We start from the raw sequence: 27021 nt of genomic DNA, 5'->3' as shown, positions 1-27021 counted from the left end.
CACATCCATCTCGAGGCAGCGGTTTAGGAAGTCTCTAAAAATGGGTGACAGTTTCTCCGGGTTCTGCAGCTCTGGGGTGCCATTAGTAGCGATGAGGTACAGCGCCTGGAGATGATCATTAAGCATTAATGTCATAAATCTTTTCTTTAAAAGTTAAACAGATCACTTGAGCTACCGTCATTAATAACAAAAAAGATTTCCTAAATGAATCAGTGACAAAGTAATAAAAGTATCAGACAAGAAAGGCTCACCCTCAGAGGGTTTTCATTGAGATAAGGAGGTTCGCCTTCTACCATCTCAATGGCCATGATACCCAAGGACCAAATGTCCACTTTGGGCCCATATGCTTTCCGTGTGACCACCTCAGGGGCCATCCAGTAGGGTGTTCCTACCATGGTGCTTCTCTTACTTTGCTCAGGCGTGATTTGAGCACAGAACCCAAAATCAGCTGAAAAGAGGAGAGCAAACTATTAAAACAAACTGTTCTGACATAATGAAGCCAGGTCTTGGCAGTGAGATTGTGGACTCACTTAGTTTGACAGATCCATCCATTCCTAATAGAACATTGTCACTTTTGATGTCTCGATGAATGACCTGGTTTGAATGCAGGAATTCTAGAGCTTGTAAACACTGTGGAGGAAGCAGACCACAATGTTCAGTTGGTGATGGGAAAAAACGGTTCAGGGCTCACAACTATGCCAGAAATACTGTACCTCTCTGCAGACAGCAGCGATTTGTGCTTCATCCATGCAGGTTTCTGTAACCACATCCGTCAGAGAGCCTCCAGCAAGGTACTCCATTACCACAAAGAGCTCATCTCCTACCAAGAAGCTGCACACACACACACACACAAAACAGAAGGTAGATGTTACAGTAGATGGCTGGAAACATATTATGGGACATAATGCACAAAATAACAGCACTTCAGCCATGTTTAAATAGCTTTAAGGAATGTAACTACCTGTCTAAGAAGTTGACAATGTTTGGGTTCTTCATCTCCTTCATCACCAGGATCTCATTGATGATAAGCTCCTTCTTGGGCTGCTTCTGTAGGTTAATCTGCTTGATGGCAACCTATGGAAACACATCACTGGCAGTTAGCTTGGCCTGTGTCAAAAAACTGAGAAAAGCCAAAAAGAAACTCAAACAAAGAAATTATGGTGGTCCATTTAATGTTAATGTAGTATGATTTATTATATTAAATACACTACCATTAAGAAATTTGGTGGCTGTATAAGAAAAAAAGTCTCTAATGCTCACCGAGGCTGAATTTATTTAATCAAAAATACAATAATAACAGTAATATTATGAAATATTATTACAATTTAAAATTTAGTTTTAATATATTTTAAAATGTCACATGACACTTCACACACTATTCTAATTTGCTGATGTGTTTATTTCAAAACAACATATATTTGAAATAGCAACATTATGAATGTCTTTACTATCAATTTTTTATTTAATGCGTGAACAGAAGTGTACATTAAGCAATTGTCCTCAACCGGAACTCGCAAAATCGCTAGCCCAACGTTCCGGGGCTATTGTGTTTTTTTTATCTTGAATAGCAATATAAAACTCCTAACTTGATTCGAGTTGTTCACTCGATTGTAAGGGTGAAATGGATTGTGGTTGATTGTTTGCACTTTTTCCAAGTCTTGCCAATTTAAACATACAAGCGTTTCAAAACATTTGCGTGCACTCAGAGCTAGCACGGTGGTTTCTGCTTGGTTTCAAAGCGCACACAGAGATCCACATTTCAGACAATGCCCGTACACAGAATTGTATACATATCCTTGCTTCTGAATGAACACATACACACAAAATGATCACAAAATAATTGTCTCTGCAAGTATTCTAGTAAACACAAGAATACTTGTTAAAGATGAGATGGCAGAAAGCGCATCATGTTTGTTTTCTTTATTTTATAAAAGCACAACGTTTTGTTGATATTGTGAGCGCACACAAATAAAAGTAGACCCTTTGCAGTAACAAATTATTACCCTTACATTTATGAACAAAAATGACGGCGTATTTAAAATATCTAAGTTATCGTGCTGGCACCTCCATGTCTTGCAAAGGGTCTCTGCACAAACTATTAAATATAGCGGACATTTCTCTGGATCTAATGTTTAAACTTAGTTTTAAAACTTCAATTTATTTTTTATTTTTTAACATCTCAATTCCACAAAGAAAAATGCAGCATTTGACGTTTTATCTATAATATGTCTTTAATATAATTTGGTAATAAATAAATAAATATATAAATAAATTGTAAGAAAATGGTAGTGTATTATGTATCGTGAATTCTATTGCATCGTAAGTTCAGAAAATCGTTCCATCCCTATATGCTACTAGATTTTGCTGGTCATGCAGATTTGTCCACAGTAAGGTTCAACCTGTCTTTTTTATTCAGGCTTGTTAAATTCATTTTGGGTTACCTAAACCTGAAGAATCTCTGCCTGAAGAGCTACCAGGGATTTAGAAATTTTGCGTGCCCTTCTTCAACCCATATGTAAATTCAATTGTAGTTTTATTTAAGGACTTTTCTCTGGAATTTGACGGATTCAAATTTGAATAGAGAAAATTAAGAATTGAATAGAGAAAATACCTCTTGGCCAGTAGCAACGTCAATGGCTGTGTACACCGTACCAGACGCACTGTAAAGAGACAACATTCAATTGAAGCAACCTAAGATTACAGTTCAGTTTATAAATTCAGCTACTGGTTAACTGGTTCTGTGATACAGACGGACATATTGAAAAGTAAAACTTCCAAACCAGTTACAAATCATTGAATATATTTACCCTTGTCCAATTTTTTCATATCTTGTGTATTTTTTCTTGGGGTCTCCAATACTGACAATAGTTCCTGAGATCAATCACAACAACACGGTTAGAATTCTGTCATATAAAATCATGCTGCAGTGCATATAATAACATTATTGTTAAAGTGAGCATCTCTAATGTTTAGTAATCACCAAAGACATACTAAGTTTTTCCATAATCTCCTCATCTGTCATCTTGCCCTTGGCCTTGCCCTTCTGTTTATCTCCAGCTTTACATCCATCTGTCTCTGAAATGGCAGCAGGTGCCGGAATGGGATCGATGACAGAGCGAGTGTATACCTATCCAGACAACAAAGACACCAACAATAAGGCATTCCCTCAAGAACCATAAAGTATAAAGTAAAAAAAGTAATAATGCCTTTTTGATATGACAAATACGACAAGAAATGTTCCCTCACAGATATGGTATGTTGAGGACGTGGTGCTACAACAGGAGGTGGGGCTTCATCATCGTCATCATCATCATCCTTGACTGGTGATTGCTCAGAGCCTTTTTTTGCTGGTGGTGCATCTTTATCTGAAATCAAGAGAATGAACAGACATTAGAGGATAAATACAAATAGAGTTAGACCGGTGGTATGTTTGTGTGTTCATTTACCTGTAAAGCTGAGGTATTTCTGCCTGCTGTTGCCGGTGGAATCGTAGAATTTGAGCACATCCAGGACAGCCTGAGGGTTTTTCTTCTGCTCAGATTTCGTGATGTTGGAGGTCTGCAGCAGCCGAGCCCACTGCTCTGGCATGCCCTGAGAGACAAAATGAGAAAGAGCTCAGCAAATTAAATCAGTGCACTATGACAGACAGGAGACAAATGGACATAGAATTCAATCTAGGCAATTTAATTGGCAATTCTTTCCAGCATTTGATGGATTAGGACAGATCGGGACAGCATGGGTAAACTGCAACAAAAGGAATTAGGTAAGTATGTCTCACTCACAGTGAACTCCCCCGTGACAGAATCGAAGCCCACATGTATGGTGTGCTCAAAGTCTGAAGGGCTTGAAATCTCTGGACGCTCCTTATCCTTGTCTTTTTTTCTTCCTTCAACAGAAAGAATGGTTGTGGTTACATGCTTCTGGTCACTGGCAAAATTACAGATTCCAGTGGATCATTTTACAATTAATGATCCCAAGTCTGAGATGAGCCTCTGTGTCCAAAATGTGATCAATTATAGAGTACCATAAGGTCAATTAAAGGAAAATGTTGAGTTCAATACAAGTTGAGCCTTATTGTCGTCGCCATTTGTGGCATTGATTATCATAGAAAATATTTAAGTCAATACTTAAATTAATCAATCACATAAAATACATTCAACAAATTAGCTGAGCCTGAATAACCTGGGTCTTCTGGTCTTACCTTTCTCTGCTGAGAATATGGATATGATCTTGTTGCGCGGCTTGTCCCTCTTCTCCTCTGGGACGGAGGGCAGGGGTTTAGAACTGGGGTTTGTTGACATACTGTCCTTGATGCCGATGCTAAAGTTGCTGCTCATTCTGACTGGGGGGGCAGGGGGTTTGTCCTCCAGCTCTCCGTTCTCAGACATGACAGGGAAACACACTCAGAGGGGTAATAGGGTTTCAGAGATCAACCTGAAGAGGGCAGCAGAGAAACACGCATCTTAGCTGATAAATGATTGGCTGCACTAAAAAGACAATTAGGATACAACAAATGAAGAGAATGACATATAACAGGCCATTTTGGCAGGAGACTTTAACAGGGAATATAAGATTCATCACTGGCAAAATAAAAGCTAAATATACAAACCAGCCAAGGTTGTTCTTTCATTAATGTGCTGCTTTAAATGCCCAGAAAACAATGTGACTATATCAGTAAAATCTCAGAGGAACAATTTCAGAATTGTATTGTACAGACCTTTTATGAGAGCTTTCACACTACCACAACAGCCACACCAAGAGTCTGCTAAGACAGTGCAAAGCTAACTAACCCCTAGCCAACAGCTGCTACTGTGCTACAAAAGCAGCCAGTCAACAAGTTAGCAGCATGGACATAGAGAGACTGTCTCATGTTCTGCTTGCTGCCAACAGTGTCCACCCCTATGTGAAAGCAACTGAAACTTTTTGGAGTATGCACTGCCACTGCCATTCGTCTGTAACAGAGAGCTGTCAGTTAGCCTAGCATTGCTATCCTCTGAGAGTAGCAGCTCTAGCAGATCATCAATTCAACTGAAAGTGTTGAGGTTTTCAGGTCAGAATGCAAGTCTGCACAATAAAATGCCTTGCTAAGGATGGCTGGGTGACATAAGCACACCTAAACCTAGTGAGCTTTGCTACCCTTGCTGTCTAGTGGCTTACTTAACAAAATGTGTTTTGTTTGATTTGATTTGTTGCACTCTACATAGACAGCATGAACATATCTCCTAAAACATTTAAGAAACTCGACATAAAAATATAGGGCACAAGGAAAAATGTATACTTTTCAGTTCTTTTTTTCCCATTTTGGCCGAGATAGTTTTAAAGGGCCAAATGATTCTTCAATGTGTTATGAATGCACAGAGCGAACAGGTAAACATGTCAGCAGTGTGAACTGGACAAAATGATGACAGAATAACAACATCTAAGTTTAGCTGAAATAGTTTAGCAGAAATATTGAGAGGCAGAAGAAACTTGGTTCATTACCTGTTAACACAAGGCCCTCGACAGCATATTTAGTTCAGTTTCCGAAATGTTATTTAAAAGGCTAAAATCTATTTATTGATTGCTTGTTGGAAGTACATTTATAATGCTTTAACATTCTTTTATCTTTTTTTTTTATTTGATTTGGGAACAGATGTAAATTTAACAATGTGTCCTGAGTCTTTCTCCTTTTAAATTTCTACTAGTAAGGAAGAGATATTTATTAATAGAAATCTCCATCAGGTGCATATGACCTCAGATTGTACAAAGGTTTTTTTTTCCAACAGTCTGTCAAGTCTGGTTAGAAATCAGTGCCATCACACGCTGTGTGCATCCTCTCCGCCCCTGTCATCAACATGTCCAAATAAGGGAAAATCCTGTCTCACCTTAGTGAGGTTAATTCAGCAAATCATATGCAATTCAACCTCAACATGACCACAGTGTCTTCCTGTTTGACAGCTCAGTTCAACTGTGCATTGTATTCAATCAACAAAGGCCATAGGTACCTGCTTGATTACAACTGCACAGATTAAAAGAGTAAGGTTTAATAAATCTGAAAAAAAAAAACAACTAAAATGTAATGACTTCACGGAATCATAGATTACACACTTTCTAGTTTCTTCAGAATCAACAGTCGAGCTGAGCAAACTCAATGAAATAAAAATGACTAATTGTGATGCAGTATTAAAAGTTTAGTTGTATGGTACATTTCTCTACATGACTGAACTTCTATTGCATAGACCTAAATAAATCCTGAAGAAGTGTTTTCATCATGAAGGCATAAAAAGCATGTGTTACCTGAGCTTTAACAAAGATATTTCTGAAGAATTGAGACACAATCAACAAAAGACTAACTATTGCACAAGACTTGCATGATAACACTCGTGAGCCAGTTCCTGTTTCCCTATAGAGAAGAAACATTGGCAGAATAAAGATCAGTGCAGTTACTGAAATAACATTCTCAGAAGCTAGTCTGGTTAGAAATATAAATAAAACGTATATACTTATCACATGGAATCTAACAACAACAACAAAAAAAATAGTTGTATCTTTTATCAAGTAGTCAAAGGATAATATCGAATTGAATTCAATTAATTTATTTTGAAGCGCAGTTTAAACTGCTTTTTCCAGCCGCTTCGTCATCAGCTTGTTTAAAGGCGCATAGTCAACTCTAAAGAAATCAATGAAAAAGCATGCAATCAGATGCCAGTACCACCAGTAAGGCCATCTCACCCTGAAGAACCCTGATGGAAAGGTCCAATTGACGTCCCTGGCCCAGATCTGGCACACTCCTGGGACATTGAGGGTCTTTGCTATGGTGTGTCCACAGCCTCTTTCTCCCTGTGCTTCCACTGAAGAGAGCTGAGATAGAGGCGTGTTGAAGCAGGCATGCTTCATTCCACAGCAGGATGAAATGCTGCGAGTGCAGTCATGCCTTTGTGCTGCACACTGCTTTAGTGATATTACCAGGCTTGATATAAGGCCCTACAGCAGAGGAGACATTAGACTGGACATACCTTTACACATCACTGATTCTCTCGCTCTGAGGAACTAACACCGTTACACAACAATCACACTACTAGGAATGAATCAGAATTATGGGAGGTGCCTTATGAGCATGTTCACCCCCACAAAACTATCAAAAAAGGATGTGAAAAGAAAAATCTCTTGTTTGAAGCATGGCTTCATTCGGTATTGAAAAACACTACACAGACTGCAAGATCACTGCCGATTTCAGTAATAATTTTCAATTCTACCTTAAGGAATGTTATTTGGGATCCTCAAGTCTCAACTTGTTGCCCTGTAATGACGTTTTTGGAGAGGTGTGGCTCTCTCCAGCACACAGTGCTCTTTACAGGCTCAAACACACTTCTGCACGGTCCATTTTATGATTCCTTTCCCATTCAGAGCCAGTGTTTCAGGTTTCCACTTCAGAAACTATACTATAAGTCTAGCGCTATCATGAATCTTACGCCCCCAAGCTACTAATTCCACAACTTTTTCTGTGAAGCCATGCATAATGTGATCCAGGACTCAAAAAAATAAAAAAATTCAAACATAATTTAGGAATCAAGTTAGCCAAATGTCTTATTTGTTGATAAATTACAGAATAATTTGATTAAGAGCAAGCGTTGTTCAGAAATGACTGAGATTAGTTTTAAAATGTTTCAAGAATCTTTTTCTGTTTATCAGACATCAAGGCCTGTGCTGAATTCACTGTTGCATGCAAGAACTACTGGCATGCACTCTGAAGATGTACTTAACCAATGAGTCACAGGACAAAATTGATGCATACAACGTTTTCCACAAATTCAAAGGTCTGTGCTCATTTCAGTTGTAATTTCCAGAGCCCTGCTGAAGACATATCCATCTATCAGTCATCCACTGTTCTTAAACTTTGCTGGTTATGCAAGGAGTTAAAACTGGGTACCTCAAACCAGTGGCCTGCAGATTTTAACTCCAACTCAAACCCACGTGAGCAAGTTAATCAAGGTCTGCAGGATCACTAGAAATTCACAGGTAGGTGACTTTGATCAAGGTTTGAGTTAAACTCTGCAGGGCAGCAGCCCTTCAAGACCAGTTGTGAGGAACCCTGCTTTAGAAGATGATCTATTTTCAATATATATATAAAAAAAGTCTCAAAGAAATGCTCATACAGACCTAAATGAAAAAGTGCACAAAAAAGATGCACTATAAATCAAGTCAAGCATGCCATGATCTATGCTTGACAACAACTACTGGCTTTTCATTTTCCCCACTTCTGTGACAAGATACCATGTGACACCAAAGGTTTACTTTTACTTTTGATTTATGCATTTTCAGCAAACAGCAATACACTAATTCAAGACATGAATTCAAGACCAAAACAAGAGCATGTGACTAGTAAGACCAAAGTCATGGATTTGATTTCCAGGGAGCATGTGAACCGATAAAAATGCAAACCCTGAATTCAACATAAGTTCCATTACATAAAAACATCTGCCAAATGCATAAATAATATCACAGAATATCCCACTTATTACAAATTACAGTATTTTCTACAATAAAATCATAAAGATACGCTTTTTCCATTTAAGTCATGCATAAAAAGTAAGTGGGACTTCAGCCAAAGGCTGAAAGCTGTCCTCTCAGTTTGTGTGTACAAACGGAGGAAGTGAGATGAAAATGCCAGAGAAAGCTCATGGGAAGCGGGACTGTGGACATTCCCATCTGCTACCCTGAGCCTCTTTAATATGAGCCGCGCCAGGCCTAAACTAACCAGAATATATTTGTTCTCCACACTTACAGACTGGCGGCTCAAAAGTAAACATAAGGTGCCACTGACTATGCATGCAATGTGGGTCCTTCTCAGTATAAATGCAAGAACATCAGTATTCACTACTCAGCATTCAACCGACAGACATGATGCACTGTATTATGTCCAGACCAGAGCCATAGATTTCATTGCTTTGTGAATTCTGTGCCTTGTTTTCTATCGCTTTCTCTCTCTCCCCACAGAACCAGTATCCCCACTTAGCTCAGTTGTGATTGGTGATGGGAAAGGAGTGAGATCATTTAAACTACAGCTACCCTCAGACCAGTAGTTGGTGGCAGTGGCTGAGGATTCGTACTGCCTGATTTTGTTTCGAGATTACATCATATAAGTTCGTTCTTCAATATTTTTTGAAGTATATAGGGGCTTTAGTTTGGCAATATGGTGTATCTTTCTCTCAATTGTGTTGAGACTGTTGAAGCAGAGCTTCTGTCTTTTGTCTCACCGATTACATCTATGACTGAGGCCGTAGTGTTAACTTCAGTTGCCCATAATAAATAGAGTTTTAATTCACGTCTTTTGTTTTGGGTTTAGTAGGAAGGTGGGTGCCATTTTATTTTTCATTACTTAATTTCTCCTATTCATGTTAGTTTAAGGAGTTAGTTTAATCTGTTTAATTTTTATGTTTCTTTGTAGTTTAGTTAGTTGTGTTATAGAAGCTAATTTTGTTATGTTTGGTATTTTGGCCTTGCCCGCTAGAGATACAATTTCCATCACCAAAATATTTCAAACATTTTTGGTAAAAAATTCCAACTATGTTACTTCTGACAGTTCTGATTACTATCTTCATGTTACCACTAGAGAGACAGGGAAGAAACAAACAAAAAAAATTCATCAGCAGAGTGCCACCACTTCCTATTACTCATATCCCCTCCATTTCTGATTGGTGGACGGATAACAGAAGCATTTCCTGATCCTACCAGCCACGACCACTACGGGTCACACACACTTGCACTTAATCTGACCAACTGGACCAAAACAAAGATATCGGAGCACGCCTCTTATACAGATGTGTGGTTGTGTAGAGGAACTGTTTACAGGAAGACAGACTAGGGGCCTTTTGTATTTGCAGTTTCTATATAAGGAAATACTGAGCAAGACTTCCTGAACTGAACCTAGCTGTCGTCCTCCTTCAGAGCTATTAGAGAATGAAGGCATGTGCTGTTCCAGACAAGCAGCAGCAAGCTTTCTAACCACACAATTCTTGCTTATTGTTAGAGAAATTAAAAATGTGTAATTTACTCACCCTCATGACTTCATTTCTTCTGTGGAACACAAAATGAGATGTTAGACAGAATTCTATGAGGGCTCAAGACTCAGTCACCATTTATTAACTGCATATTTTTCATACAATGATGGTGAAAGGTGACTTAAATTGCGATTTATGCCAAACATCTACTTTGTTTTCCATGAAGAAAAGAAACATAATCGTAACATGAAAAAACTTTCAAGCAGAACATGAAAGAAAGGCTTAAAAGATAGGACTTTGATTTACAGTTTGATTTTTTTTTACCCCTCACACAAGCCCCCTTAACAAACATTAATATAAATCAATTGTTGATGTAAAAATGTTAAAGCTTAATGGAAACTAAGGTTTAGTTCGCCTTGTTTTTGTCGACTATCTAACGTTACTCGTGTTAATTCATACTTTTTTGGAAGAAAAAAAAACAACCCAGAGTAACGTTACTTTCTAATAGAAAAACAAACAAACAGCACTGCATTATTAATACAAAGTAATTATAAAATCTAAAGCTTGATGATAAATCATAAATACACACCATCCTTTTTGAATATCAAGTGGTCTGCGCACTGCTGGCCGAGCAGATGTCAAGATCAGACCAGTTTTGCTTTTTCAACTCACCAGAACTCACGCAAACCTTTTCAAAGTTTAAGCTCCGCCTTTTTCACCCACATAAACAGATTCTGTTGCAAGTATAATGCTACTATCTCCCTGGAGATTATGATTTGGGATGCCGTGCCGACGTACCTTTTTGTTTTTTGGCGTTAACTTCTTCTTGTTCCCGGGATCTGTCTGCTATGGCGGAGGGGAAGCGGAACTGTCGACCCAGCCCAGTGTTTGGACTTCACTAAACGTAGCTTTTTAGGTTGATCAGGTTTTTATTAACCTATTATTATAAAAATCTTAATTAAATATTATTAAAATGCGCGAAAAAAAAAAAAAACTAACTGTGATCAGAAGTTTCCTGCAACCTCAAACTGCTGTTTGCAAATGGGTTCCGTCCATGAGTCCTGACGGGCGTTGCATGACGGGAAATGTAGTCTCCATTTCTATTGCACCGCGGTAGGTGGAGTACTCAAAGAACTACATTTCCCTATACTGATCGGATTCTAACTTTGTCAAATTATTTCATTATACGATTCACTGGTATGCCCACGTAACTGTTACAGTTAAGTCTTATGAGAGCGAAGGGTTTAGATTAACATAAAATTGTATAAAAAAAATACAAAAATATTTACATATTATATATAGTAAGATACAAGATCAAGCTATTTAGACAAGGCATAAAAGTCATCAACATAAATAAACTTTATTCTACAGCAAAATGAATAGAGATCCAAGCCCTCTGCTGGCACCAACTGGAAAATTCATTTAATATTCTTCCCGGTTGTTACAATCATGATCGTCTACATAGCAAAGGCACTTTTATAAAAGGTTAATTGATTTCCACTTGAAAAGGTTGTAAAAACTGGAGATTTGATTCAGGATGCATTGTAGAAGTAGACTATTTTTTCCTCATATCTTGGGTGCATCGTGGGCAGTACCTACAAACAGAGAACACAAAAAATGTGATATTAAGTACATGGAATATGCAAATGAAATGAATACGAAGTAAAGGGATTTGGCTCACCATTTTCCCTTTGGTTTGGTTGTTAGGCCGACACAAGCAAAGTGAAACCATTCTACTGGACACTGTTAAAAGAGAAGAAACCTTTTTCATTCTTTTAAATATCAACTAGATTACTTTTCTCTATTTACAAAAATAAACGCCTATTCCAACTGGACTGGCAGTGTTGTAGATATTATAAAACATAAATTAAATCCATTAGTCTCTTTTATTATTTATTTTATCATCATGTAAAATAGTACTTGTTTCTGTGCGTGACAACCGTTTCCTCAAACAATGGCTTAAAAATAACATACATGTATATATACTTTTACTCACATCAGAATTGTCACATCCAATCATTTCTCCATATGATACTTGACTACACAAACAGTATGTGGGTTCATTAGGGTCCACAGGCATATCCAGGACATCTGATGGGTGCATTGCGAGCAGAGATTCACTTATGTTGGCACTAGTGTTTGAGAGACAAGACACACACACACAAAGTATCTGAATACAAAGGCTTAAAATAATATATACTGGCATCAATCAAATGTGTCCTTTTAATATGACAGTTACCCAGTTTTCTGCTTTTTCTGCTTGGGTGAGTCTTGATCTGATCCTTTCTTGTCTCTTCCAAGTGATCCCCTCTTGTCTTTTATATTCTTATCCTCTGAAACAACAAATGGGTCGGTTTAGTCTCACCCTATATTACATCACCGTATTAACTTTAATGATACGTACATGAATATATGTTCTGAACAATAAGACTAACTTCGCAACTGCTTCTCATCTGAGCTATCCATGCTTCCCATGTCCAGTTTCTCCTGCAGATCATTCTCAAAGCGTGCAAGATCAGCATCCAACCGCCGGATGTGTTTATCCACCTGGAAATGCCAGGAGACTTGTTTTTTTCTTGATGCATCAAATGACACACGCAAATAAATAAATAAAACCAAGGACTTTGCATCTCACCATTTCATAAATCTGCATTGCAAGCTGAATTTTGTCATCGCTGTACTCTTTGCATTTGCTGTAGGCATTCTCAATCTTCTTTAAATGCTGGGCACGCTCCTCGGATGCCAAATTTCTAACTTTTGCAACATACTCAGAAGCTAATTCACTTATCTCAGTTTTTTTCTCTGTGAACAACAATAAGAAAGTAATTGTTAATTAATCACAATTTAAAAGTTAAGTGGCCTCTAATACAAAGTGATACTGATCCAAGGATTCATACCTTCAGTTCTATTATCTAAATCCTCCATTAATGAGAAGTTTCTCTGCAACTCGCAGGGAAGTCCCTCGATGCCTGGAGTGAATGATTATAATAAAAGATCGTGTAAACTGTATTTAGGCCTACATGGCAGGGAAAAATAAGACGCATGCATGCTACAGGAAGTTAACTTTACACACTGACCTGCGGTGGTATAAGATACAAAACATTATTCAGGCACTCGGTCATGTAACGTTACAGTTCAGCATTTTATCGTAAAGTAAAACATTAGACGATTTTTGAAACAAAACGACTCCTAAACGCACAAGTGAGCTGCGAGAGGAATTCATCACATTTCATACAACTTGGCAGTTATTAAAATATGGCAACACGATTGTCAAAAATACCGTTTAAAATACTTACTGTCTAAATAATGCTCTAAATAAACTCCCTTCGCCATTCTTGTTAGTAGGCTACTTTGTTTTCGGCAGGCGTGTACGATGGTTTATTCAGCGCGCGCTGAAATTCTCTCTCTGAAGTCGCTTTGTAGGTTATTCGATTTTTATATGAAAACGATCAACCAAACTACTATTAAGTAAACACACAAGACTATCCACTTGATTTATATATCATATATCGCAGCTTTACATCTTCATCTGTAGTACATCAAGTAAAAAGTTGCTCTTTATCGCCATCTACTGCAGTGGAGTTGCAGTTCACGACTTCGCTCTCTGTGAAAGAACTAGATAATACAAGAATTTCGATGGGTATTATATAGTTTTAGGTTTCTAAATATCAACTGCAACCTTATGACTTTTTTTGCTAATGTTTAAAAAGTAAGGGACAAGACAACGTGATGATACACAGTATGTTCAGAACACAAGGTGGCAGTGTCTTCTTAGGTATTAAAGTGACAGGCTGAGCCACTTTATCACGTGAAATAAAACAAATGGCATAACCGGTAGGCTATTGATTTTATTTAGCATTTTCTCTGTATGACATGAATACTGCACATGAAAAATAGACATGGTGAAACAGCTGTATTATGGATTATCTAAAGAGTTTGAGAAGAAATATAAGTCATCCTCAGCATGCTCTGAGACCCACTGTGACCAAATCACATTCAGTCCTCATGCAGAAACACTAGAGATGACGGATTGCAACACCATTGATGTAAATGCAGACATGGCACCACACTATTCGATAATAAAAAAGTTAAATTAGGGTTGAATTAGAAAATGAGGAGAAAGATTGGATTAGACAGCTCCTTTTCTCATTTATGGAATACAATGGGATATGGTTACCTTTAAATCCAGTTATGTTTGCCTTTAAAATAAATCCAAAAGTGATAGTACTGTTAAAAAACAATATGAGATTTATTCAAGAAAATAACATATAAATAATATGATATAAATAATATACCTTGTGTATACCTTGCGAGCCAATAAGCATAGTCTATATGTAAATGACTCCTCCCAGGTTTTGTATTTAGCATTTGTACTAGCCTAAGTGATGAAAGCAGAAACAAGACATAGACGTAAGCTCTTGTGAATATCTCGTTTATTTTGCATATATTTAACACTGCAATGATGAAACTGTGCTATAGTATATTTTTTATGACAGCATTTATCTTAGGTATGTATTTTGACTTAATTTTTTCTAAAGCATAAGTTTACCTTGTACAATAATTTATGTTTGATTGAATAGGATGCACAGGACAATGTAATGCAGTCCAAACCAGTTATGACAGTTCATGAAGATGGAACAGCGACTCTTGACTGCACTTACAAAGCAACCAGCACTCAATATCCAAATCTGCTCTGGTACCAACAGAAGACAAATGGTTCCCCAAAATACATGCTGATCAGAAGTTCTGGATCTAGCAGCAATGATGAGGAGTTCAAGGACAGATTTAATGCAGATCTCAAAACATCTTCAAAATCAGTTCCTCTGACAATCAAGAATCTGCGTGTGTCTGACTCTGCTGTGTACTACTGTGCTCTGCAGCCCACAGTCACAGAAACACACTCAACACTAAGACAATAACCCCTAAATTACATCTATTTCTAAGTCAGTCAACAAAAATACTTCCTATTTGGCGGATAGCCATATATTGCAGCATTTTAAAGTTACATTTAAAATAATACATTTGACAGAGACTATATTGTAGTATATTACAGTAAATTAACTGGGAGATGAAATTGCATTAAGGATATGAATTCCTTTTGGAAAATGATTTATATGCAACACCAACACATTTTATCACAATTTCAGTAAGGTTGTCAAATGGAGCAAAAACATCTAGAGACTGTTGTAATAATTGGCAGTACTAAATAGAATATATCACACAGCCGGTCTTGAGAATGGGAGGAGTTACATGCGTTATCAAATACATTCAAGAAGAGAGAGAGAGAGAAAATATATTGATTCTTCTCCCATCAGTCTGTGGATGGTGATTTCTTCTAAGCTATTCAAACTACTAAGGGAAACAATGTCGCAATGGTTAAGGAATTTGTTTTTTATTTTTGTACTTCATTTTGGTATGGCAATAACATTTTTTACATATCCATGAGCATTTTATGTAAGTCTGATGTCTCATTTGTTTGAATTAATTTAATATGTTTCCAGAATGTAGAGGGGAAGAAACAGTCAGCCAGCCAGAAAGACATCAGACTGAATTGGAGGGAAAATCAGTCACATTAAACTGTAAATACAGCAGTGCGTCAACAGCTCCAGATCTCTTCTGGTACATTCAGAGAGCAAATGATATTCCTAAATACATCCTGAGAAGGGATAAGTTTGAAACTGGAGAAACTGTCACTGAGTTTCAGGAGAGATTTCACGCTAAATTTTCATCAGATTCAGTTCCACTGACAATCAGCGATGTGCGAGTGTCTGACTCTGCTGTGTACTACTGTGCTCTGAGGCCCACAGTGAGAAAACTCAAGTCAACCACATACAAAAACACAGGAGCAGAAACATGCTGTGAGTTTTGAAATATGGTCAAATAAAGTCTAGCTGCTGATATTCTTGTTCTAGTTATATCATAAACAATACATTTATACAAGCAATGATACATTGTTAAAGATTGTGTACAGTGATACTATTTTGATAAGAACAAATAAGATTGGCAAGAAATACATGTTCAAATGACTTTTCATTTAGTTATTAAGTTTTCATTTAGATTCCGAAAAACTTTATTCATTTGAAATAATGAATAAGTATCTGGTGAACATGATTTAAAAAATAAGAAGCATTCAACAGTATCTATCTATCTATCTATCTATCTATCTATCTATCTATCTATCTATCTATCTATCTATCTATCTATCTATCTATCTATCTATCTATCTATCTATCTATCTATCTATCTATCTATCTATCTATCTATATATATATATATGTATGTATATATATTACCAGCCTCAAACTGTGTTATGGAATCACATAGTGGATGCATTAAGAGCACACAGAGAACATACAAATGTTTATTTATTATATAGACTAAATTACAATATAATACAAAACACATACTCTTGTTTCCCAGGTGTGAATGATACAACTCAGAGAGGAGGGACTCAGTGTTCACAGATCTGACATGATTTAATGTGTCTGACAGACACTGGTTGAAAAAATTCAGTCCGACTCTTCTCAGAGTGAACGCTTGTACAATGAATCTTCATTCAGTTATTCTGTTCTGTGTCTCAGCAGGTGTGTATTTCTATTGAGAGAATTGTTTTATTTATTTATTAATTATTATCTGAGATCTCTTTAAAATGCTACCCATTTCTCTTCTGTTTCAGCTTTTGTCTTTGGAAACAACATCAGTCCAGAGACAACAGATGTTGATGCTGATGAAGGTTAAAAAGCTACTCTGTCCTGCAGTTATTCCTCCTCTGGGGCTACAGAAAATCTCTTTTGGTATCTTCAGTATGGAAGATTAAAACCTGAATTTCTTGTAGCCACTTACAGTACTGCAAAAGATAGTGAGGTATCTGGTGTAGATTCAAGATTTTCTGTTAAAGTAACAAAAAAGGAACAAATCCATGTGATTCTGAAGATCTCCTCTGCTGCTGTATCAGACTCTGCTCTGTACTACTGTGCTCTGAGGCCCACAGTGACAGGAAACACATCAGCTCTCTACAAAAACCTGTTACAATGAGAGACAAAAGAGAGAAACACAGACACAGAGAGAAACATTTTGAGGTCAAATATGGTATATTCAGCTATGATTCACAACTGAGATTCAGAACTTTTTGTTATTTTATTTTGCACATTGAGGAATATTTTTTTTGGCTCTCAGGCTTTCTTCAGAAGTTGGTATACAAATGTTTCCTAATCTAAAGCAAAGATGAAAAAAAAAGTATCATAACAATGCAACATTCTAATGTGAGTCAAATTCTTTTTCTCTACTTTATAAAACTTAGGGTGACAGACTGTCTGACACTAAAATATGACTAGATTCATTTTAACTTATCATAACAAAATCCACTATATATGAACTATTATTACTTAGAATTAATCTTAAAAATTATGGACAGACAAATTTGTTTCACATAATGGTAGCAGTAATGAGCCAAGCCAGAAGAAAAACTACTCCTTCACTAAACTCCTTCAAAATAAAGCTTCTTTTTTGTCTTGGAGTGTCAAAAGAGGAGGGATTTATATCTGACATGATCTAATTCTGATTCAGTCTGACTCTTCTCAGAGTGAACACTTGTACTATGAATCTTCTTTCATTTATTCTGTTCTGTGCCTCAACCGGTATGTATTTTCATTTTTCATTGATTATTCAGTTTATTAAAAACTAAATAAAAAGCACTAGAAAGCTACAAATGTGCCTCTTCTTTTACAGCTTCTGTCTTTGGGAATGTCATTAAACCAAACAAAACAGAGGTTTTTGTTGAGGAGGGTTCAAGTGTTACATTGTCTTGTAGTTATTCTGCATCTGGAGGTACAGATTATCTTCACTGGTATCGTCAGTATGGAAGATCAAAACCTGAATTTCTTGTACTCACCTACAGTAGTGCAAAAGGAGCTAAAGAGTCTGATATCGATCCAAGATTCACTGTTAACATTACAGAAAGGGAACGTGTGGATCTGAAGATCTCCTCTGCTGCTGTATCAGACTCTGCTCTGTACTACTGTGCTCTGCAGCCCACAGTGACAGGAAACACATCAACTCTCTACAAAAACCTGTTACAATGAGAGACAGCAGAGAAACAGAGACAGAGAGAAAAATTGTCACAAAGAAGCTAGTATACAAATATTTAAATAATCTAATGCAAAAAGGATCAAAACATAAAGCAAAAATCTACATTCTAAAGTGAGTCAAATTATGTTTAATTTGTTAATTAGGGAGGTTGTGGCCTAGTGGTTAGAGAGTTTTACTACTAGACCCTAAAGTTGTGGGTTTGAGTCTCGGGTAAGCAATACCATGAATGAGGTGTCCTTGAGCAAGGCACCGAACCCCACCTGCTCCCCGGGCGCCACAGCATTAATGGCTGCCCACTGCTCCGGGTGTGTGTTCACGGTGTGTGTGTGGATGGGTTAAATGCAGAATACGAATTCTGAGTATGGGTCATCATTTTGGCTGTAATTACACACCTTAATTACTGAAATGGCAATATAATGCAATGCTTGCAAATAACCATAAGATGGCAGTAAGCAATCAATATTACCTTTGAGAATACAGCTTTTTTTCATCTCATCATAACAAAAGCAAAACATTTCCATTCACTGATTTATCTTTAAAGTGTATTCAACATAGACAGTCATGTCACACAGGTTGAGGAATATACTTCTTTTCACACTATTTGTATGCATTTAATTTAACTGCATTTTCAGTTGTTTCCATTTAATATTCTGAAACCTTTACAAAGTGCAGATCAGAGTAGGGCTACTCTACCAGACAAACATCTGACTGAAGTTGAAAGAAGATCAATAATATATGACACAGATTCAATACGAGTTTTTTTCTGGTAGTTCTGAACAATCATATACAAAGGGTGGGAAAAGATTTATCACATATAATCAAATAATATAAAAAATACATCACACCATATGGATGAAAGTGTACAGCAGCAGGAAGTTCAGAGAGCAGGAAGTTCCTGTGTGTGTTTGTGACTGATCTGCAGTGACTTACAGCTCAGAGCACTGAGAGCCCCAACAGAGAACTGAACTGATCTGATTGAACATGGACAGATGCTTCATACTGATTCTCATCGTGGGAACAGGTACATTTGACTATTTACTATACAAAAAGACTATTTTGTCAACTTTGCTTTCACATTCAAAAATGACTTTATTTGTGCTTATTGTTCACAGGTTTGGTGAATGGAGACAGCATTCAGCCAGATAAAGGGACAGAAAAAACCTCTCAAGAAAGAGAAACTGTCAAGCTGAGCTGCTCGTGTAGCACAAGTAGCGATTATACTTATCTTTTCTGGTTCAGACAGTATCCTAATGGAGGACCACAATATCTATTAAACAAAAACGTAAAGTCAGCGAGTGATTCACACACCTCTGATAATCGGTTTCAGTCGACTGCATCACGTACATCCACTGAACTCACTATCACTGATGTACGTCTGTCAGATTCAGCTCTCTATTATTGTGCTCTAAGTGTAATACCCCAGTGATACAAAACATGAGACATGTCATACAAAAACCTGAAGATCTTTTCACTTTGAACTTATCTAGTGAAACCACAATCAAAACCAAAATCTATTAAGCACCCCATGTAATAAAAAACATGAAAACACCTGGATTGAAGCCTGTTATAAAACTTCAAATAAACATCGAGTTCAGATATTATGTTCCAAATGCTCCTTTTATTTATTTATTAATTTTTATTATTTTTATATTTTTGCAGAAATAATCTTAAAGCAACTTAATTAATTTTAATGTGGAATTAATACGGAAAACAGTTCTAAGACGGGCAGAAAATTAATTTTGAGTTCATTGACACAAAAGGTTTGTCTACCCTTGTCCACCAGAAGGCAGAAATAAACTATGAATCAAGTCAAAGGGAGGAGTCAAAGAAACCTCATCAAGCAAGCTCAGAAGCTCAAGTGATCTCACACGTTACAGTACAGTCACTCTTTCACAGACTAGATCAGGGTGAGAACAAGATCTGGATTTAGATGATATTTGAGTCTTAAAGCAGGAAAAATGACACACTGGATAAAACACACTATTATTGTTTTCATTTATATCTGGCGTAAGTAATATTTTTTGTGAGTATTGTTTTCAGTATGCTACCAAGTAATTTTGAATGTTTATCATTTGCTGATGTTTATGATTTGGTTCTACAGGAATAGAATCACAGGACAGTGTTGAACAGAAAACAAGAGTTCAGACTGCTTATGAAGGTGGAACTGTAATAATCAACTGTACATATCAAACTTCGTACTCCCCGACTCTCTTTTGGTATCAGCAAAAAGTAAACAGAGTCCCTAAATATATACTCAACAGAGTTGGCAAGACTGGAGATGAAGACAAAGAGTTCAAAGACAGATTTAATGCACATATCGACACATCTTCAACATCAGTTCCTCTGACAATCAAGGATCTGCGTGTGTCTGACTCTGCTGTGTACTACTGTGCTCTGAGGCCCACAGTGACTGAAACACACTCAACACTCACACAAAAACCACCATCAGTCAGTCAGTTCTGACGGTTGTAGCTTTTTCTAAATGTAAATCAATGGATTATCTTAACTGGTTATTCAATCATCAACTACTTATTTTTAGTTGTTTTTGAATTGTTATTTCTCTGTTTTTCTTTGTTCTGGAGATGTCAAACTCTAACTTTTAAAATGGGGTTAGAAAATTCCACATCTACCACTTAATAGAATTATTCCACATCTACCACTTAATAGAATGTGTTAGTTTAAGCATAAGATGAAAAAGCTTTAAGACAGATATAAATATATTGTTATTATGCAGTAGCATAATCAGTATGCTACTCAGATCAATATAATCTGCTGATATGAGGTGCTCAGCATTCCACAGACTTTTGAATTAATTACCCTCTCATGACAAAATATTCTAATTGTGTTAATATTTATCAGGAAAATAAACACAGATTGAGTGAAACCAAACTGAAGAACTAAAAGACATAATTTCATACACGTCCCGACTAGTTGGATTTAGTCATTCAATAGCCGTGTTTCCACTGTCGGGCCAAAGGCAGGCGTGCTATTGCCTGCCAGGACCAGTCACATTTCCACTGTCACTGCTTGATCGTCCCTCTTTGGGGTTTCCTCAGGGTTTCCTGCCAGGGTTTTTTGGCCCGACGAAAACCTTGGGCCAAAGCGGGTCAGCTAGGGCTAGAGGAGTGGTTTTGAACAAAGGCGGAGTTTCTCTGTCTCTGGAGAACGTCAGCCGCGGATCATTTCAGAAAGATAACAGCTTTAACACCAGCATTAAAGACTTTTTAAAATAAGTTGAGCTCAAAACTCAATCCGATTTGGATTACAATAACTAAACAAGGCAGAAATATTTATAAGTGATGCATAAGACTAAAGACTAAAAGTGCATGCTAGGCATTAACATTACCATAGTAAACATGGTAAATATGACCGCTTGAAGAAATCAGACGTCAGCTTCTTATTCTCTATCACAATAATGTATTTATTTAGTAACTTATATTATTTGTCATAAGTCTCGTCTCGAGAGTTTAGCTCCGTGTAGCCTATGTCATAAAAATATAGCTTGTATTAAAATAGAGATATTATCATTCATTTAAATGGGACGTATATAAGCTACTACGGCTACAAATGAACAGAAACAGACTCGACTGAATAAGCAGAAAATTTAAACTTATATACAGTATTCAAAATTATGTAACAGAAAGCATAATCCTGTAAATAAAAATGATATATTATTTAGGTATTTATTCTCATAATAAATATGAGGAAACTGGCAAATTAAAAACACATGCATCAAATATTTAAGCCATTATAGCCTTAAAAGCCTTGGGGGTAAAGCTCAGTGTAAGCTGTGCAGTATATTTAATTGGCCATAGTGGGCTTTATACAGGCACTTATAGAACTGAATTTGTGTGTGTGTGTGTGTGTGTGTGTGTGTATAGAAATACTACACTGTAATGTTTTGTGGAAAATGTTGAATCTAAACTCCTCGTGTTGTTTTTGATGGAAACACTCATGCATATATTTATATGTACTACATTCTCTCATGAAGTAGTTATCTAGCACAGTTAAAGGACAATCATCAACCCCAGCAGGAAGTTTAGAGAGGATGAATTTCCTGTATGTGTTCCTGTAGTGACTTACAGCTCAGAGCACTGAGAGCCTCAACAGAGAACTGAACTGATCTGATTGAACATGGACAGATGCTTCATACTGATCCTCATCGTGGGAACAGGTACAATATTTATTAAATAAAGAAATTCTGTAGATTAATTGCTTCCACCAAATCAAAAATAAGCTCATATGTTCCTATTGTTGACAGGTTTGGTGGCTGGAGATGATATTAATCCAGATAAAGGGACAGAAAAAACCTCTCAAGAAACAGAAACTGTCAAGCTGAGCTGCTCTTATAGTACAAACAGTGAATATGTTCGGCTTTACTGGTACAGACAGTATCCAAACAGAGAACCGCAGTTCTTATTATACAAAAATAAAAGGACAAATTATGAATACACCTTTAATGATCGATTTCATTCAGCTACAACACAATCCTCCACTGAACTCACTATCACTGATGTACGTCTGTCAGATTCAGCTCTCTATTATTGTGCTCTAAGAGTAGAAGCCCAGTGAAACAAAATATGAAACATGCTGTACAAAAACCTAAAGCTCTTTTCCCTTTGAACCTATCTATTGAAAACCACAATCTATAATAAAATGTGGTCACACCTGTGTGGGGTTAAATCAGGCCTGTTGAAAAAATTCCAAGAGCTTCTTTTGAGCTTCTTTTGACGTCTCAAATCAAGTCCTTAAAAAAGAATGACACACAGAGACAAATACTAAAACAGCAACTATAAACTGTAGCCGTGATAAAATTTTATAGTAGATTTAATAGGTATATAATCTGATAAAAAAGCTTCTGAATCCAAGTCTATTTGTGCAAAATTGCAAATTAAAAGTATTTTAAATAAATATGAAATTCAAAAGTGTATTAAGAAATGCAATATTGTTAATTACATCAAATACATACAAAGAAGTTTATAGTTTAAGTTCTACTGCATTATCATGAGTAACACGTTATGCAGGTATAATGTGCCACAAGATGGCAGTGTTCTCAGAGATTCACTGGAACTACAGCAATGAAGAACAGAATTGAAATCACAGAACATCTTGGTTACGTATGTAACCTTGGTTCCCTGAATAGGGAACGAGATGCTGCGGTGACGTCACCACGTATGGGAACACCTCTGGTGTGACGAATGTCTGAAGCCCTATACCATCCCGCCAATCCTATTGGCCAAATGGCGCATAGCACCACCCTACGCATGCGCACGCATGATATACCTGGGTGCAGCGCGCCATTTCGCTCAGATTTCATGACTGAAGATGAAGAGTTATCAAGGTACGGAACGGCCAGAACCGCAGCATCTCGTTCCATATTCAGGGAACCAAGGTTACATACGTAACCAAGATGTTCCCTATCATAGGTCACTTCGATGCTGCGGTGACGTCACCACGTATGGGAACGATATACCAAAACGCCTGACGTACCTGATAACTGAGATCCGAGGAAGCATCTGCTCAAGCGGAGAGAACCCGGGAGCCAGGGGCCATCCTCACATCCAGACTGTAGGACTTGATAAAAGTGCTCGGTGAGGACCATCCTGCCGCAGCACAGATATCATCCATAGAAGAGCCACTGAGAAAAGCTTGAGAAGAAGCTACAGCTCGAGTGGAATGAGCCTTAATCCCTAAGGGCGAAGCGAGTCCGCGCGCCTCATAGGCCAAAGAAATTGCCTCCACCAGCAAATGGGACATGCGCTGCTTTGTAACTGCATGGCCCTTACTTTTATGTCCAAAGCAGACAAACAGCTGGTCAGATTCACGCCAAGGGGCTGTACGATCCACATAAGTCTTTAAAGCTCTCACAGGGCAAAGACTTAGATCTCCTGACCCAGCCTCAGCAGGTGAAAAAGCTTCCAGAACCACTTGCTGAAAGCGAAAAGGGTTAGATGCGACCTTAGGAACATAGTTAGGCCTGGGCCGCAGCAGCACCTTCACAGAGCCCGGTGCAAATTCCATGCATGAGGGTGAAACAGAAAGAGCCTGTAAATCCCCAACTCTCTTGAGGGAGGATAAAGCCATGAGAAGAAGTGTCTTCAGTGTCAGGAATTTATCCGATACGGTCTCCAAGGGCTCAAACGGATGCCCTGATAAACCTAGCAACACAATGGATAAATCCCATGAAGGAACTCGCACAGGGCGGAAAGGCCTCAGCCGTCGCGCACCCTGTATGAAACGAGAAACTAATGGATGACGCCCCACAGAGGCACCGCCTATGTATTCGTGGTAAGCTGAAATGGCTGCCACGTAAACCTTTAAAGTGGCTGGTGTAACGCCATCCGAAAAACGCTCCTGGAGGAACTCCAGCACTGAAGCCACTGGGCAGTAAACTGGATCCACATTATGATTGCCACACCAGGCTGTAAACAGTCTCCACTTGAAAGCATATAAGCGTCTCGTAGAAGCCGCTCTAGAATTTAATATAGTCTCAGTAGTTTCAACAGAAAGACCGGGACATACTAATGCACTCCGCTCAATGGCCACGCCCACAGTTTCCACAGATCTGGCCTCGGGTGCCAAATCAGCCCCTGTGCTTGTGATAATAAATCCTGTCTGAGGGGAATCTCCCACGGAGAGCCCGCTAGCAGACTGATCAGATCCGCAAACCACGGCTGCGTGTGCCATCGCGGAGCCACCAGCAGCAGCTGTTCCACTCTGTCCCGCCGTATTCTGCATAATACCGCTGGGATCAAACGAATCGGAGGAAAAGCATACAGACTGGTCCTGGGCCAGCTGTGAGCTAACGCATCCACGCCCAGGGGCGACGGGGAGCGTAGGGAGAACCATAGCGGGCAATGCGTATTCATGCTCGACGCGAATAAATCCACTTTCGCTTTGCCGAATATCCGCCATAAAAGATCCACCGTCTGGGGGTGTAATCGCCATTCTCCCTGTTCCAGAGCCTGTCTGGATAGCAAGTCCGCTCCGAAATTCAATCGTCCGGGGACATGAATGGCCCGGATCGACAGAAACTTGTCCCGAGACCACAGAAGAACACGGCTCGCCAGCCTGCACAGGGGGCGAGAGCGCAATCCTCCTTGATGGTTCAGATAAGACACAACCGCTGTGTTGTCTGATCTGAGCAGCACATGACGGCCGATCAGCAGATCCGTGAAATACTGGAGAGCCAGAAAAACTGCCAGTAATTCCAGTCTGTTTATGTGCCAGCCGCACTGAGCCGCTGTCCACACTCCGTGGGCTGGTCGCCCTCGACACACAGCTCCCCAACCAGTCAAAGACGCGTCCGTCGTGACAGTCTCTCGGAAAGCATACATTCCCAGTCGAACTCCTGACAGGAGAAATTCGGTTGACATCCAAAATTTTAGCGACATCACACACCGCCGTGTCACCGAAATCGTGCGATGCGGGAGACAACGGGGTGAAATATTCCGCCTTTTCGTCCACCACTGAAAGGGGCGCATTTGAAGCAATCCCAGACGAATCACGGGGGATGCTGCTGCCATTAGACCCAAGAGCCTGAGGCACAATCTCACTGTCACCGTGCGACCCGCTTTGAAGTGCCGCACGCATGACGCAATCGACTGAGCGCGCGAGAGTCCAGATCTATTCCCAGAAAAGTTATCCGTTGAGAGGGAGTTAAAACACTTTTCTTGAAATTTGTTCGTAAGCCCAGGCTGTTTAAATGATTCAGCACAAGATCTCGGTGAGAGTGTGCTTGAGTCCGCGATTGCGCTAGCACCAGCCAATCGTCCAAATAATTCAACACACGAACGCCCTGGAGCCGCAACGGGGCCAGAGCTGCGTCCATGCATTTTGAGAAAGTACGGGGCGCTAAAGCCAAGCCAAAGGGAAGAACGCGGTACTGATGCGCTTTGCCCTCTAAAGCGAATCTGAGGAACTTCCTGTGTCTCTTGACGATCTGAATATGGAAATACGCATCCTTCAGATCGATTGTAATAAACCAATCGTTTGGTCGGATCTGAGACAGAATAGATTTCACCGTCAACATCTTGAATTTGCTCGGTCTGAGTGCAAGATTCAGACGGCGTAAATCCAGAATGGGCCGTAACCCGCCGTCTTTTTTTCCGGTACCACGAAATAACGGCTGTAAAAACCTGTCTCCATCTGAGAGGGGTGTACTTCTTCTATAGCCCCTTTGCTCAGCAGAGCTGACATTTCCTGTCGCAGCATCGCCATTTCCGTAGACTTCACCGTAGTGGAAAGAATTTCGCGGAAAGGAGGCGGGCCTTTCCGAAACTGAATGGTGTATCCATGACAAACCGTGCGTAACACCCATTGAGAAATGCCGGGCAAGCGTTCCCACGCGGCCCGAAACAATATTAGCGGTTTCAAAACTTCCGCTCCCTGCAACGCCGTCATACGCGTTAAAACGACCGGACACGAAAAACCTGTGGTGTTCGTGCACCGGGGAAGCGTATGCGCCAGAGTCGTTGCGTTCCGTTGAGTATAATCCTGAAATGTGTCCACGGCAGGAATTAGGCCAACAGATGGAACATCGGGCTCTGCCGCTAGCGAAAAAGCGGCGGCTGCGCGAGCCGTCATAAACGGGCCGTTTGTGCAGGGTCCTTGAGTCGTCCCTCGAACTCCGAAAGCAGGACTGCGCAGAGTGTCTGAGGGAGCGTCTGTCATTACAGTTCGATCCAATGTTGCTCGAGGCGCTGTTTGCGGCGAGACAATCAATGTTTGAGCATGGGGACTGCAATGAGAGCGTAGGATGCGCGAAAGCGGTCCGACAGCGCTCTCTAGCGGAGGGCACAGTCCCTGGCAAGCAGCAAAAAGATCAGGAGCTGCTATTCGGTACCCGAGAACGAGAGGCTTTAGCCGTCGAGGTCAGGTTCAATCGTTTACGTTGACGCTGGTGCGCCGGAGGAAAAACCCTAGGGCCCCAGTCCTTACGAGGAGGCGCCAT

The 27021-nt window shown here is 39.0% G+C and overlaps 2 protein-coding genes, 1 long non-coding RNA gene and 2 gene segments (V, D, J or C); 3 read left to right on the top strand and 2 right to left on the bottom strand.

The window, feature by feature from the left end:
• Positions 1-3: 3 nt before the first annotated feature.
• LOC113096580 (serine/threonine-protein kinase PAK 2-like) lies at positions 4-11025 on the bottom strand (the record flags this gene model as incomplete). The annotated part of the gene is made up of 14 exons (XM_026261961.1): positions 10779-11025; positions 10038-10056; positions 4202-4434; positions 3783-3886; positions 3447-3591; positions 3247-3365; positions 2992-3127; positions 2808-2871; positions 2612-2660; positions 962-1074; positions 714-831; positions 531-630; positions 252-448; positions 4-105 (listed from the first exon to the last, which is right to left on the bottom strand). Coding segments are annotated over exons 3-14 (1434 nt in total), but the record flags the coding sequence as incomplete, so codon positions are not given.
• Positions 11026-11315: 290 nt separating this feature from the next.
• LOC113096547 (inhibitor of growth protein 5) lies at positions 11316-13505 on the bottom strand. The gene is made up of 8 exons (XM_026261955.1): positions 13277-13505; positions 12878-12949; positions 12616-12782; positions 12416-12527; positions 12220-12313; positions 11977-12112; positions 11662-11723; positions 11316-11575 (listed from the first exon to the last, which is right to left on the bottom strand). The coding sequence occupies exons 1-8, from the start codon at positions 13311-13313 to the stop codon at positions 11536-11538; spliced, it is 720 nt and encodes a 239-aa protein (XP_026117740.1). The 5' UTR covers positions 13314-13505; the 3' UTR covers positions 11316-11535.
• Positions 13506-16394: 2889 nt separating this feature from the next.
• Positions 16395-16715, top strand: LOC113096552 (uncharacterized). The gene is made up of 2 exons (XR_003288537.1): positions 16395-16564; positions 16657-16715. It is a non-coding gene; the product is annotated as an uncharacterized LOC113096552 (long non-coding RNA).
• An 831-nt stretch (positions 16716-17546) lies between these two features.
• On the top strand, positions 17547-18239 carry LOC113096549 (T cell receptor alpha variable 38-1-like). The segment is given in 2 exon segments: positions 17547-17617; positions 17709-18239. Coding segments are annotated over 2 exon segments (393 nt in total).
• Positions 18240-18872: 633 nt separating this feature from the next.
• On the top strand, positions 18873-19622 carry LOC113096551 (T cell receptor alpha variable 18-like). The segment is given in 2 exon segments: positions 18873-19089; positions 19181-19622. Coding segments are annotated over 2 exon segments (354 nt in total).
• The last annotated feature ends 7399 nt before the right edge of the window (positions 19623-27021 follow it).

This window comes from Carassius auratus, unplaced genomic scaffold (assembly GCF_003368295.1).
Source record: "Carassius auratus strain Wakin unplaced genomic scaffold, ASM336829v1 scaf_tig00215982, whole genome shotgun sequence".
Classification (NCBI taxonomy): domain Eukaryota; kingdom Metazoa; phylum Chordata; class Actinopteri; order Cypriniformes; family Cyprinidae; genus Carassius; species Carassius auratus.
This window is presented reverse-complemented; position numbering and strand designations above follow the sequence as displayed.